The sequence below is a fragment of the Plectropomus leopardus genome, chromosome 14 (genome assembly GCF_026936395.1).
Source record: "Plectropomus leopardus strain MGB_pleo_1.0 chromosome 14, ASM2693639v1, whole genome shotgun sequence".
NCBI classification, from domain to species: domain Eukaryota; kingdom Metazoa; phylum Chordata; class Actinopteri; order Perciformes; family Serranidae; genus Plectropomus; species Plectropomus leopardus.
This window is the reverse complement of record NC_142189.1, coordinates 33,705,110-33,719,893: the sequence shown is the minus strand read 5'-3', so window position 1 is coordinate 33,719,893 and position 14,784 is coordinate 33,705,110. Positions and strand designations below refer to the sequence as shown.

Here is a 14,784-nt window from a genome sequence, read left to right as displayed (position 1 = left end):
AAACAATTAAGAATTTCTTGTAAAATTGCTTGTAGCCCTCCCATAGTTTTGAAAAAAAAAATCATGCCAACTTGCTCAGATTTCAGAGGATTTATGTAAAGTTGCAGAGGTTAGGTTTAGGCAAGTAAAGTTACTCTAGTTAGGCTTACAAAATAAATGTTGTGAGGACGTACCTTTAATGACTCAAAGTTCACTCAGTTCGCGTCTTCACCTCCAGGTAAAAGTCCCGGGGAAAAAGTCCAGATTTTTGTGACTTGACCTCCCTCCTACACCACTTGGGACTGCTTTGTTGTTTACTCCCGTCAGTGCATTGAACACATGATCACAGCCTTTCAAAATCTGTGGATTACATATGGATTTAGGTGCAATACTTTCTGTAGGAAAATGTATGAGCAGTTTATGAGAACAGCCTGAACAGCACACACAGGTCTCACTGTCTCATTAAAAAAATAAAAGGAATTAAAGAAAATTGGACGGAAAACTTCTTTTTTTCTTTTTTTTTTTAGCTTGTTAAGCCCAAATATGATGAGAAACTGCCTCAACAACAGTTCATACAAATAAATACCTGCAAACGTGTCGCTTTTCAGCGAAATTCACCGTTTTGTTTAAAAATATATCATCCACGTGATTCGTGTAGATCTGAAGAGTTTTTCTTGGGGGGGGTCAGTGGCCAGCTGGCATTTCCCAGACTGGATGGAGTGAGACAAAGAGAAAAGGTTAGTGTCGTAATCTTTGCAGTAAAATATCTTTGATGTGATGTCACGAGTCTTGGCCAATCAGCTTCAAGATGCAGTTAGCAGCAGCTACTGAAACCTGAAATGTCCAAAGCAAGAAGCGGTAAGAATCCCAATTTGCAACAGAAACCCCTGATCTCAGTGATATGATAAGGGCATAAGGGCAACGTAAAACTGGAGTAACTTAAGGTGAGAGTTCTTCATGAACACAGAAAGCTTTATTTAAGCTCCGACAGCTCATTATGCAGCTTGGTTACAACATATTCAACAGTAGTTCATACTTTTTCTTGCTCTACGGGTTAAACTCTCAACCAGCAACACCAGATTTAACACTGCTGCCTGGCGGACCAACATGGAACACCTTATATTTCACAGTTACCACAAAGACACTGTAGTATTAATAAATATGTAGGTTTACTGATTTACACAATAGTCAGAGCAATTCCTTTTTCCGCAAATCGAGACGTTATTTTTCCCGCAAGATCGTACCCAGTGGCTGGCAGAATTGTACAGGGAAATACAGGCTTATAGGGAACCAATCTAAAAGCAGTTTTTTTCATTATTTTATAGCCATTGTGTTGTGGAATACATATTTAAATCATATTTGTTTTATGATTATCATATCATAATCATAAAACAAAAGCTATCTGTAGAAGTTTAAGTTTAAAAAAAGACTCTGAATAATAAATGTGTTTTTGTCTGAAGTAAATGTGGTCGATCCCTTAATTTTCTTAGTACACCAGAATGCTACATTTTAAAGCTGATATTTCAAAAATTTTCTTCCGGGGGGAGCATGCCCCGGATCCCCCGAGAGGGTTCAGGGATCAGGTCTTTGTCACCTTTTTCACCAATTACAAGTTTTCAGGTATGCAAATAAAAGGAGGTGCTGTGATGGTGAAGTAGGGACTACTCACAACCAGCCCAGTCACCTGACTAAAGGTTGGCATTGTACATGTCTGCAAACCATTACCATAACATTTACATGGTATTACGGTACTACGGATACTTGAGGTTCTGTTTACATGGCATTGTGTAACGGTTACATTGCGGATAAGTTTACATGTTATTATGTAGTGGATACATTGTGGGTAATGTTTGATATGGTTTAGGCACAAAAAAAACCATTTGGTTACTGCAGCTTGGCAGGCGTCTTGCTTAGATGACACACCATCCACCATCAGCTCCAACTCCATATACACTGTCACATTAGAAACGTTGAAATGATACACATTAAATGTGCTAATGTATTCATGGTTTGCAGAAACATACAATTCCAACATTGTCTTCTGGCCACTGGGGTGCACAGCATTAATTGCTATTTCCTGGTAGATGCCAGTCATGTAACACTACCAGGTAGCTAGCTTTCTCCCTCTGCTGACTGTCTGAAAAGACTCCTGTCCATCACATCTCAACTTGTCACAGGGTACTGCTCTCTGACCTTTTGTGTCTACTTATGACAATTAAAGTTATCTTAATGCATCAGCTGTTTAAAATCAGAGATACTGTTATGGTGATGTCAACAAATGCACATGGTGGAATGATGCAGCACGTTGCTCTCCACAACAGCACATGGTAGCCAATGTGGATCATGACGATGGTTAGGATTAGGTAAAAAAGTCATGGACTTCTGCACAAAAGTCATTTGTTTGTTGACCCATCCTCCTCCCCACCTGCCTGCCCTATAAGTGCATTTGCACACCTTATATTGCGTCGTTACTGGCAGGGTTTTTACCGGACGCCGTCCTTCAACGTTTAATGCGCATGTAATCAGTTCCATCTATGCATATGCATATAATTGCAACAAATATGCAGTCAAGCAGCAGCAGGCAGCTGTTTTTTAGTGGAAAACCTCTGTACAGGAAACAGCACACAGGCACAGAGAGAAACTAGCTTTTGAACACAGTGGAACATTTAGCAGCTACAGACCAGATATTTCCCGTAGGAAGGTGGACAAACACAAAAACATCAATCAGGCAGAAATGAAATTTCCTCCAGAATGTAATATGGCAAAGAAAATTAGTAGAATTCAAGTATCTGACCTTTATTTAGTTACTTTGTTTTAACCATCAAACCAACATGTACTTCCCAAATCTCTCCTCCTGACGGATAGTGAAGCTCTTTCGTCCACCATACGTTGTTCTTTCTCTATTCTTGGTCAGATTAGACACTGTGATACATTTTGAACTGTGTCTTTGTGTCTGTATTTGTTGTGCTCTTGCCCAACATGTTTGTGTGTTTCAGAGTGCGCGTCTGTCCAGACTGGATGTGTGTAATGTGCCTGTGGTTGACTATCCGGCCCAGTCTCTATCCAATGCTCTGCTGACCAGCCGGCTCACAGTGCTGCACCTGCACAATGCCCAGCTCAGCGGCATGCCGCTCTACACACTGGGTATGACTCACACACACACGTGCGCGCACACACACACACACACACACACACACACACAGAAGCAATTTAATTTTTGTGTACAAGTGTGGACTGTGAGTATAAATTCATACATGCCTACATGGAATTGTACATGTGCATGTGTTGTGTTTGTGTGTGTGTGTGTGTGTGTGTGTGTGTGTGTGTGTGTGTGTGGGTGTGTCATGTGGCCAGCAGGACCAGATTTTGACCTGTGACCCTCTCTGCAGGTCTGGACCTGGATTACAGGCCTAATCTCTTACCTGTCACTTTACACACCGCTGCACACATCTATAAAGGCTCTGGCAGCCAGGACACACACACACATACACACACACACACAAAAATAAATAAATATTCACTTTACACTTTGGAGGCATGTATTGTCTCTCAAACAAATATCTAAATGAAGAAAAATGCAACAATTTATTCTTTTTTTTAGTCTATGTTTAATCTCTACACAAACACACACACACACACACACACACACACACACACACACATACTTACACTTATGACATGCAAATACTATTTGTTAATGACAAATTTTGCCATCTTAAATAAGCAACAACATCCAACAAAAAAAAGCACAGTGACCGCAGCCATGTGTGTTCCTCTTGATATTCACTGTATCTGTGGCAAGGCAGAAGGGAAACAGGCGAGTGGGATATTGTAAGGGTCACATGAACCCCTACCAGCCGCCCATACACACACACACACACACACACACACACACACACACACACACACACACACACACTATTACTGTATGAGTATACACACTTTTAACTACACTCACCACAGGGCAAACACAACACTCAGAGGGGGTTGAGTACTGTACTTGGATCTCTCTCTTTCTTTCTTACACACATACATACACACACAAACACACACACTAACATGGACAGTCATGTGCAACAGGGGTAGTAAATAATAGGCTTCAGGGGCTGAGATAGATAAGGATGTAGCAGTAATAATCATTTTAAGGCCAGAAACACAGAACATTTTCAGGGGATAATTTATTGTATTTCTTATATAATCAAATAAAATCACAATATATATTTTAATCTAGTCTATGATCAGATGTCACAGGAAAACATTGCCTGTTTCTGACTCTGGGTTGGGACAAAAAAAATGGGTGAGTACAGCCTCTCATCTGGTCTCAGCTGGGAGCAGAGACAGAACCAAATGGACGCAGTATGCTGCCCACTCTTCCCGACAGAAACTTGTTCCTCCAACATTTTCAGCCATTTCCTGGGTCTCTTTGATATTTTAGGGTCTCACAGCCCACCTCCTTCTCCTGTGCTCGTCTTTCATCCCACCCCATCCGCTCTGCCTTCAGCGAGCCCACTGCCACCTCCCCTTTTTTCCTCCCGGCAGGGGGTCCCGGCTGAGGATCATTGCCTTCGATCGTTGGGGCCTCTGATTGCGGGACTGGGCGCTCACGGTGGACTCTACCGGATCAATCCCACCGATTCCACCATTTGGTTCCCACTGTGCCTGATGACAATGTTGGCATTCCACATGCAGCCCAACAGGCTTGATCAAATCTGCAGCATCGATCTGGATGCAAGGGCAGCGAGGGCCCAGGCAACACAGACACATGTGAGCTGCAGTACAGTACACATGACTCAAATACACAGGGCATGCCCACAAATGCACAAAAATACAAGACATCTCTCCAAAACACCACCAAGGACGCAGTAAATCATCAAAATGAAAAGATCCTCACAATGGCAATACACACTGATATTCTGAAGAGAGGGCCCCAAAAAGATGCGTTGTGAGGTCCGCTCTGCTGAGGAGTCACAGCTTCAACAATGGCTCCTTCATGTGAGAATGGTGAAGGAGTGCCACTTGATCTTCAGCGCAGTAATTGCAGGAGGCGGCGAGTCCTGCTGGGTTCTTGTTTTCATGCTCAAGTTCACTCGCCATCAATCAGTCGATCACTGTGACAACCTGGAGGCCCCGTGTTTGGTCTCTCTGGGGACATACTTGTACCATGCATCATATCAAATGTCAATTTAAAATAATCTATATGTTGTAATTTCAGGTGGCGAAGGGAGGTGTTTCCATTCAAATTTAGAGGAGCAAACTTCAATTCACTCAAGTCTTCATCATTGCTGACTTCTCTTTTCTTCAAGCTCATTCTTGTCTGAAGTCGTTAAATAACGCTTAATTGTCAGGGCTTTCTGTGAAAAATCCCGCCGCCAAAAGCCCCCTTTTCATGTCCACATGGAACGCTGCTGGATGGCATCAGCTGAGAACGTGGACTGAATCGGTCACAAAGTTATTACACACCTTATGGATGGCCAGACGGCACCTGCTGTGTCTGCATGATGCACTGATGGGCATTGTCAATTGAGAACGCAGCCAGATGGAACCTGCTCCATGCGTCTGCATGATACACGGTCAGGACAGCAGTAACGGCATAATATAAGGAGTGCAGGGGCACCTATAGGGCATGCAGGAAGGCAGATGGATGGGTCCAACAAACCTGGGCTTTCCTGTAGGAGTCTGGTGTTTGCTTCCCAACTGAATGCGATGGGTTTTTTTTTTGTTTTTTACAACTTACCATCTGCCCAACATACTGAACCCCAAATTGCTCCTGATGGCTGTTCCATAAGTGTGTGCATGTGTATGAATGAAAATTGAGAAGCAGTTGGCACCTTGTACGGTAACTGCAGCCACTTGTATGAATGTACATGTGAATGACTGAATGTGTCTGTAGTGTGATAACGCTTTGAGCAATCCAGTGACTAAAGAAGCTTTATACAAGTCGCACTGCATGTTTGCTGGTATTTGTTAGTGTCTTTTGTATTATCTTTTCCTTTTCTGCTGCTTGTAGTTCGCGCACTGAAGTCAAACAAAGCTCTGCAAGAGCTTCACCTCACCAACAACCTTCTGAACAGCTACCAGGATGCCCTGTACTTGGGAGACCTGCTGCACTACAACACCACCTTACAGACACTGGAGCTTAGCAGCAATGATGTAGCAGATGCTGGTAGGATGCTCATCTAGATCCATGTATTTATTTAAAGCTGCTCAGAGCAAAACTGTTGTGTAAAGAGACATGTCTTCATCACAGTGTGGACTTGCAATAGCACTGAGTTATGTCTAAGTGAGAATCCATGGGTTCATCTTATTTATGAAAGATGTTTAATGGAGGACATGTTTGCTGCGGTGAGTGCTGTATGATGTAGATATTAAATAATTAAATAGGAATATACTATTTGAGAAAGAGTAGGTCTTGATAGTTGAGAAAGAGGTGTTGGAGACTGTGTTTTTAACCTTAGCTGTGTCGGTAAGGTAAGTAGCTAACCTTATTCAGAGTTAGTTGAACAAAAGGTGCTTTTGTTTATTTGTTTTTTTGTTTGTTTGTTTTTATGTCTGTTTTGTTTTGTTTTACTCTCCAGGTCTGGAAGAGCTGTGTGATGGTCTGAGGTGGCAGACAGCAGGTTTGAAGGTCTTACTGCTGAGGAACAACCAGATCACTGCAAATGGCATGTTCCACCTGGCCAAGACTCTGGTGAGAAACATGATACCAGCTTTTAGTTTGGAACTACATCAATTAATGCCAACACACATACACACACAGACACACATATATACATACATAGAGAGAGAGAGAGAGAGAGAAATAGATAGAGAAATTGTCTGTTGTTCACCATTTTATCTATCTACCTCTCTATCAGCGTTAGAAACTTGTAGAAGACAAGTAACCTGTGTTGACCAATCACAGTGCAGTCTCCACATGGTTTATCCATCGCTGCCATAGCTCTGATCTGTTATTATAACACATTCTCATTCCAACTTGTCACATGTTGCCACTGCAGTGGACTTGAACATATTACACTCTAGGTATCCTTCTGCGTCTGCTCTTAACATTCCAGGATACCACTACTGTGATCAACACAAGCGCATGGTGGGATAATGCTGCACATGGTTATGTTTAGACAACAACAGTACATGGCAACAAAGGCCAGGACAACAAACACACATGCTGGCACAGATTTTTAGGATAAGAGGGAATGATACACATGGTAAGTTCTAGAAAAAATCATCACAGCCAGACTGGAATCAAACTCCGAAGTCCTGCATCAAAGTGTGGGGTTTGATACATCTGCCGCCCCTCCCATCCGCCCTATAGGTGCCCTCGCGCTCCCTACAGCTCCCTCAAGCAAGTTTTATGTAATTGATGTCATTCCTGGCAGCGTTTCAACCTGAAGCCATCTTGCTGCATATCATGCAGACACAACAGGCTCCGTATGGCCGCGTTCTCAAGTGATGCTGTCTGTGCAGGTATTGGGTGGATGCAGAAGTTGCCATCAAGCCATCCGCCAGCATGTTTAACTCAGCAACAGGTTCTGTCCAGCCGCGTTCTCACCTGCTGCTGTCCGGCAGAGTTTCTTGTCCATGAAAAAGGTGCCTTTGGCTTTGCTTGCTATTGCCAAAAGCACTGTCAAAGCAGTGATATTTTACAAGTTAAGAATGAGAACGGGCTGGTTATAAGTCAAGTGAATATCTTCCAAACCAACTTTTTAGTAGCAAATTCCTTCTTTGTGTTACTGTCCCTCCAGCACAGCTGCAGAAGAACACGCTGTCAAGGAAGGAAACAGACAGAGGGAATCTCATTCCTCATAAGACACTAACTGTGAAAAATATCCTCTTGATTGTATCCCTGACTTTCGAGCAACTCTATTAGCTTTGTTAAATTGAGTTAAATTGTCCAACTGATACCTGTTTTTCTTTATCCGGTACTGAGGATGAAGAGTGCTGGCCTCATCCTGAGAATTCCCCCTCCGAAATAGTCCCGCCTCCACACGTTTCACTGTACACTCCTAATAACATGCGTTCCTTCCGCCTGATTGGCAGCATAAACTGTACCTTCCTGTCATGTGAGTGGCGATTGTGTGAGTCAAAAGGCTAGAAATTAAAGGCCTGCCTTGTATACACACACACACACACACACACACACACACACACACTTCCCCTGTTTCCTCCAGTGCTACCAAAGAAGGAACAGTTTGATTAAATAATAGATGTGTGTTAAGCAGGGGTGCTCATGTGGCCTGCCAGTCTCAGGGATAAGTAGATGTCCTTGCAGGCCATAATGATGATAATTAGACTCGTAGCTGGTCATGTCAAATATGATGAAGAGGAGAGCTGTTATTAACCTTTCTGTTGGTGTGTGTGCTGCTCCTCTCTGTCCTCATGGCTTGTTGGCTTGTCTTTTGAAAGGCTAAGACAGGGGGAGCAGATGTGGACCAAAATCCATCTCTAGAATTTGGCTAATGATGTCAAAATGTACTTTTTGTAATAAAAAAAAAAAGAATTAAAAATTTGGAGGTGAATATATGTCATGCAGGGCTCTTGTTTTTTTCTACTTTTTTTGTTTTTTTCGCCAGTATGTCATGTGTGAAAGCATACTGTGTTTTTGGTGGTTTCACACTCGTACCCCCCTCAAACTTCTCACTCCAACCCTCCTGTGGTTTACGTTTGACAGGCTTCAACCATGCTCGACTCTCACACACTCTCAACCACGCAGTCCCGTCTTTAATTGTCTGCTATTATCCCTCGTGCATATCCATTGGAGATGCTCTTCCTCCCTCTCCTCCTCCCCTCTTCACCGTAGAAGCTTCTCGCCACGCGTTGGATGTGGTGATGCCTCTGTGTGCTGCGGCTCAGCGAGGAAAAAAGGGTGGGGGGGGCTCTCAAGTGTGTTTGTTGTCACTGTGGTGCAAATTAACTCCGAAGAAGACGCTCTCTGGGTCTGTCGGTTGCCTTCTTGGCTTCCTTTCCGCCCCCGCGCTCCCTCTCTCTTCATAGCAGTGACCAGAGGAGTTTAACAAGGGTGGCGAGGCGAGGGGGCAACCGAGGAGTGGGTGGCGTGTTCCTCTTCAAGCTGTTGGGCAACATGGGCCTCTTGTGCCCCAGACACCCCCAGCTCTATGCGCCAGCTAATCAACCTTCAATGCTAATGTGGCTCTGGAGAGTGGAAGCAGAAGTTCTGAGCATTTAACATGAGAGGAAACATTCCAAAACGGCATAATAATCACTGCATAATAATAATAATAATAATAATGATGATCCAAACTCCACAGCTTTTCCACACTGAAAGGACACACACTACACAGAGACTAAAGCGCTGTCAGCTGGAGTGACATACTTTAAAAATTGTGATTAACCCTTTGAAACCAGAGTATATTGGCTTTATTGATTTCAAAAACATGGGGGGAAAGCAAAGAGCAACTTGACAGGACATGGCCCATAAATGAGCAAAAAAATGTGTTAAAAAGTTACACAAAAAATACCTGGAAACACAATTGTAACAACATGTATATGAAATTATTATAATTATAGTTTTCTTGACATTTTTCCCTTTTTGTAAAAATATTCTAATAATCCTACCCCCTTTATCAATCTAGTTTTCTTGATAGTCTTCCCAATTTTTTTTTGTGTTCTAATAACCCTCCCCACTTTTGGCCCCAAAATTAGCAAAATATTTGTGAAAAAAAAGTTACAAGAAAATTACCTGAAAATAAGCCTGTTAAAACTCATAACTGTAACATAATTTTAAATGTGAATTTATTATAATTATAAATATTGTTGTCTTGACAGTTTTCCCTACTTTTTGAATATTTTTTTAAAGTGATTCTCCCCTCTTTTGGCCCAAAAAAATGTAAAATAAATTCTAAGAAACCTACCTGAAAATAAGCCAAAAAACCACATAATTTTAAATATAAGTGAATTTTAATATGGGTGAATTTTCTGCCACTTTTTTAATCAATTTGTTTCGTAATTTGTGCGACCTTGCTTGCCAAGTTGGTCACTGACTTTTTTTCTATGTTTCAGCAAGAAATCAATCTGCTCAGTTTACAAAGGGTTAAATAGTTTGTTAAAAGTGTCTGAATGCAGAAAACAAAAATGTGTCATGTTTTGGCAGGTCCAGTCTGAATCTGGCTCCAGTTTGAACAGTGTTTGATGAACAGTAAGAGCTGATCTGAGTGCTGTCTTTCAGCCCATGCTGAAGGTCCTGCAGGTCCTGGATTTGGGTGAGAATGCCCTGGGGAACGAGGGGATCCAGGTGATCAGGGAGCCTCTGATGGTGAACAGCTCACTGCTGCAGCTAGGCCTGACTCAAGCCAACATCACATGTGAAGGTACATTGGCAATACATCTTTAACATGCAGCACCAGTTTTGTGATCGTATTTGAATTTTCAGCTGAAGCAGACACAAAGTACAGAATTTAAGATTATGTTCATTCAAATCATTACTGTTTTTATTTTTTTTAAAATATAATCATCATTCAATTTAAAACAATTTTACATGTTTTGAAATAATTGTGTTGAATTTGGTCACAAATCCACAATTTTTGTTTTCAAATTAACCACTTGCATGCCTGATTAGTTTTGAACAGTGATAAGATGATAGCTTTGGGACAGCTGTGGCTCAAGAGGCAAAGCAATTCGTCCACTAATCTGATGGTTGGTGTTTCAATCCAGCACCCAGTCGTGGTGCTGTCAGTTTGTGAATACGTATAAATGTTTAAAAACTAAGTAGCAGGTGCTGCCTCGTATGGTAGTCTTGGCCACCGGTGTGTGAATGTGTGTGTAAATCTGTGTGTGAATGGGTGAATGTGAAAGCGCTTTGAGTGGTCAAACGACTTCACAAGCAAATATTTTCTAGATTAATTGTCTTTTAATATGTCAAAAAAGCACAGACACCCCAACTGACATTCTGAAATAGCTTTTTTGTCCAACCAACAGTACAAAACTCAAAGATCCTGGGTGTTTTAGAGGAGTAAATAAGTTAGAGAAGGTGGAACCGATTGTTCTTAACTGATTAATTAATTAGCAATATAACTGTTTAATAATTTTCTGTCAATTGATTAATGACCTATTTCTTTTCAGCTCTTATAAGAGACATTTCTTTATTTTTAAACTGGTCATTTGTATCATTGATGTTTAAAACTCCCATTAGCCTGTTGAGATGCCCTGAAATAGTCCACAAGTAAAGCTTTAAGCTTATGCAATTAAATACTTTGAACCTTATCTGCGGGTGAAGGTGCCGTGGCCTTGGCAGAGTTCCTGGCAGAGGGTCGTCAGATCCAGCAGCTGGACCTCCGTCAGAACCAGGTGAAGGTTGGAGGCCTGATGGCCTTGTGTCTGGCCCTAAGGATCAACCGTTCTCTGGTTAGCCTGGATCTGGACCACATCCCTCCACAGGAGCAGGTAGGTCAAGTCAAGTCAAGTCAAGTCGAGTCAAGTCAATTTTATTTATAAAGCCCATTATCATAAGAACACAGTTTGGGGGGCTCAGGAAGAGCAGCAGCACAGGATGATGAGGGATCCCTCTTCCAGGACGGACAGACGTGCAATAGATGTCGTAAAAACCAATTGAAATACAATCATGACAAAAAGGAAAGAGAAAGTGAGAGGGGAAGAGAGGGGAGAGATGCACAGCAATAATAGAAACCGACGCATGTCATATTACAATAACGATAGGTGTAAAATTACTAAATGCACTCTATGATGATATTGTGGGTGTTGATAAGAGTCTTATGCGTATCGTGGAAGCGTGGCTCATAATAATGGCAGTAGAGGGTTGCGTCAAGCATGAACACGGCATCGGTGCAACCAGGACCCACAACACAGGCATAGCTTCAGACAGGACCACAGCAATGGCAAAACCAAGACCACGATCAGGGCGAGCCGGGGATACAGTATCAGTGCAGCCACAGCACAAGCACAACCAAAGGCAGGGTCACAGCACCAGCACAGCTATCACCACAATCAAGTGCAGCCAAGGTTGCAGCCAGGATCCGGGAAAACTAGGAAACAAGGGAGCAGGAATGCTCTGGAGGGGCAATGGAGTTAGCGAAATGCAATAAGTGTCATGCAGTACACAGACATGAGCGTTTTCAGATGGAGCGAGTAAGAGAAGGAAAAGGACTCAGTGTATCATAGAAAGTGCAGGTGCAGACACAGATGTAAATCCTCTACTGTGTGAGGTGTCACTGGACAGGAAGCAGTTGTCCATATTTGGCACATTCTCAGACAGCTTTAGCCTTACACAATGATGGAGATGGTCTGTAATGTCGGGTAGTGCTTAGATCCACAATGAGGGACATGCTGTGCTCTATTACAGTTAGCCAACGATAAAAGGATGAAACTACAGTGATCACCAAAGACAGTTTATGTAATTGAAAATAAAGTTAATTGTTGACTTTGGAATCGGCAATATAATCGCTTGTACACTGCTTTCAGTGTACAAGTGTGAGGCAAAAAAGCTACCACAGATGACCCATAGATGAGAATGCGCCATGCAACATGCACGGGCAGCGTCACTTCAGAATCAGAATCAGAATCAGAAAAAGATTTATTGCCAGGTATAGTTAACACAATACGAGGAATTTGTTCTGGTGGGTTGGTGCAACATAAATATAGAAAAAAAACCCAGATAAAATAGAAGATACAACTATAAAATATAAAAAGTACGAGTCTAGCAGTGCAAAGCAAAACAAGTAACACAAGTAACAGAGAATGTGGCCTGATGGAACCGATCATATGTACATGAAATGCTGAAGGAAAGCGTCAGATAATAATGCTGTCAGTGATGATGTAATATAAGGAGCATGAGTGAACTTATGGGACGGATGAGGAGGTGGATGGATCACACAAACAAGTGACTTTCATGCAGGAGTCACGATGTGTGGTTTTCTTTTTACACTTTACCATGTGCATCTTTTGCCTAATCCTAACCATCTGTGACTTTGTCGCCTAACCCTAACCATGGTGACGGTCAGTTTTGGTTGTCATGTGCTGTTGTTTAAATGTAAGGACTGTGCTGCATCATCCCACCATGTGCATTTGCTGACATCACAGTAATGGCATCCTGAAGAGTAAACAGCAGATGCAGAGGGATACCTAAAGTGTCAAAAGTAGATGCAGAAGGTCACTGACAGAGTGGCACCATGTGACAAATTGGGACTAGAACATGTTGGGCTTTCTACGGTGTTAAGTTGTTAATCCCACCAAAAAACTAATTTTGTCATACCATACCATTTAACCGTAATATTTCCTTAGACGTTTATTGTACTGTGAAAATACTGGTGCAACCCTCTTGACAAATGTAATGTGATAACATTTAAACTTTACGCCAAACACCACACACAATGTGTGGAAAGAGTGAGTGTTAACCTGGTTGACCCCTAAGCCAGGGCCACATCATAGATGTTGTTTTTAAGGTGAACCTTTAACTTTTAAAGTAGCAGGGAGAAGCCACTGCAGGGCTCAGGAAATGGAAATTTGAATTTGAATGTATGACATCCATGACAACTCCATCTGCTGCATGTGATGTGATTTAAAACTTCACACAGTTACTGTACTAATTAGACCTCTTGGTTACAATGTTTTGTCAACAGGATTATTTGAGGCATAAAAACATACCTGGTGTTATGTATAGGGATTTCTGTCGAAAGACCTCCACCCTGCCTGCTGTAAATCATACAGGTTACTGCTTGTGCTCGGATATTTAAATGGATATACTTTCTGTTGTGGCTCTGCAGGCATGAAATTATCATGAAAATTCCTTTCTAATATAGAGTGAACGGGCACTGGTGACTGAGGATGACTTATCTTTAACGTCCTGTCTTTTGTGAAATATTCAGACTCACTCTGGTCACATTAGTCATGTGGAGACATGAGGAAGCCATTTGTGTCTCCGTGTTTTTTTCCCTCCATCTCCCATCCATGGCTGCAGAGGCCTGAGGAAAACGATGCCATAACTTTAATACATGCCCCTGCTGGATTCACAAAATAATTACCCACACTTGCCATCTGTTTGTCATGATTTTATCTCTGCTAACTTATTTGCATATTAAAGCATTAATTAAAATCTCCAAGGAACGGAATGCTTACTTTAAAATTAACTCTGAAGGCGATCCGTGCACAGCTTCCAAAGTTGTTTTATTTTTGTTTGCAGTGGTTTTCTGTTTGTCTGCGTGTTGTTTACACGATTAAGTCTGATTTTTATGAAATGTCTCCTCTGGCTAAAGTCAAGCGGCAAGATGCGCCAGATTTTGGAGAAGCAGCTTTTAAGAGCCATGACGCTTCTGTGAATGTGTGTCATTAAAGCTGGGACTTCTTCATCTTCTTTCTCACTTTTCGCACATGCAACCAAAGCCTCCATATTGGCGGCTCTGTTTTCATGCTTCTCTAAGCCGCCAAGAGACGTGATTAGCATTTCCACCATTGTTTGGAGTTAGTGTGGCTGGATATTTTAAGGGAATGGTAATAAGGGAATTTTTAAGCTCTGTCAGGTTTTGGAGTCACACAGCTGGGATTTGTCTTGGCGTGGCATATCCAGGTGGGAGGAGTGACGATTGTATTAAAAAGCAAATCTTTCCATCAGAAAACAGCGGGTGGCCAGATCAAGTGTTCTCGCTCAGTCACATTCCCTGGGTCGCCAAGGAATACGTGAAAATTTCATTCTTCTGTCGGAAAATAAGTGTGGGTATGAATGTGAGTGAGTGACGGAGGGGTTATGGCAGTGCTTTGTGTGTGTTTGACAGAGTCGCTGATATGGTGTTTGTGTGTTCCTACATGTGCCTTTTGTATGTGTGTGGTTTTACGACGATGCGG

At 42.1% G+C, this 14,784-nt stretch overlaps 1 protein-coding gene across 1 annotated transcript in view; it reads left to right on the top strand.

Annotated features, from left to right (window-relative positions):
• The window catches only part of LOC121953163 (protein phosphatase 1 regulatory subunit 37), a 54,927-nt gene that overhangs the window by 1,122 nt on the left and 39,021 nt on the right, over nt 1–14,784 (top strand). The window contains exons 2-6 of the mRNA XM_088087317.1: nt 2,976–3,123; nt 5,987–6,142; nt 6,555–6,667; nt 10,160–10,301; nt 11,207–11,373. Coding sequence (XP_087943443.1) covers nt 2,976–3,123; nt 5,987–6,142; nt 6,555–6,667; nt 10,160–10,301; nt 11,207–11,373 — 726 coding nt within the window. The remainder of the gene's footprint in view (nt 1–2,975; nt 3,124–5,986; nt 6,143–6,554; nt 6,668–10,159; nt 10,302–11,206; nt 11,374–14,784) is intronic.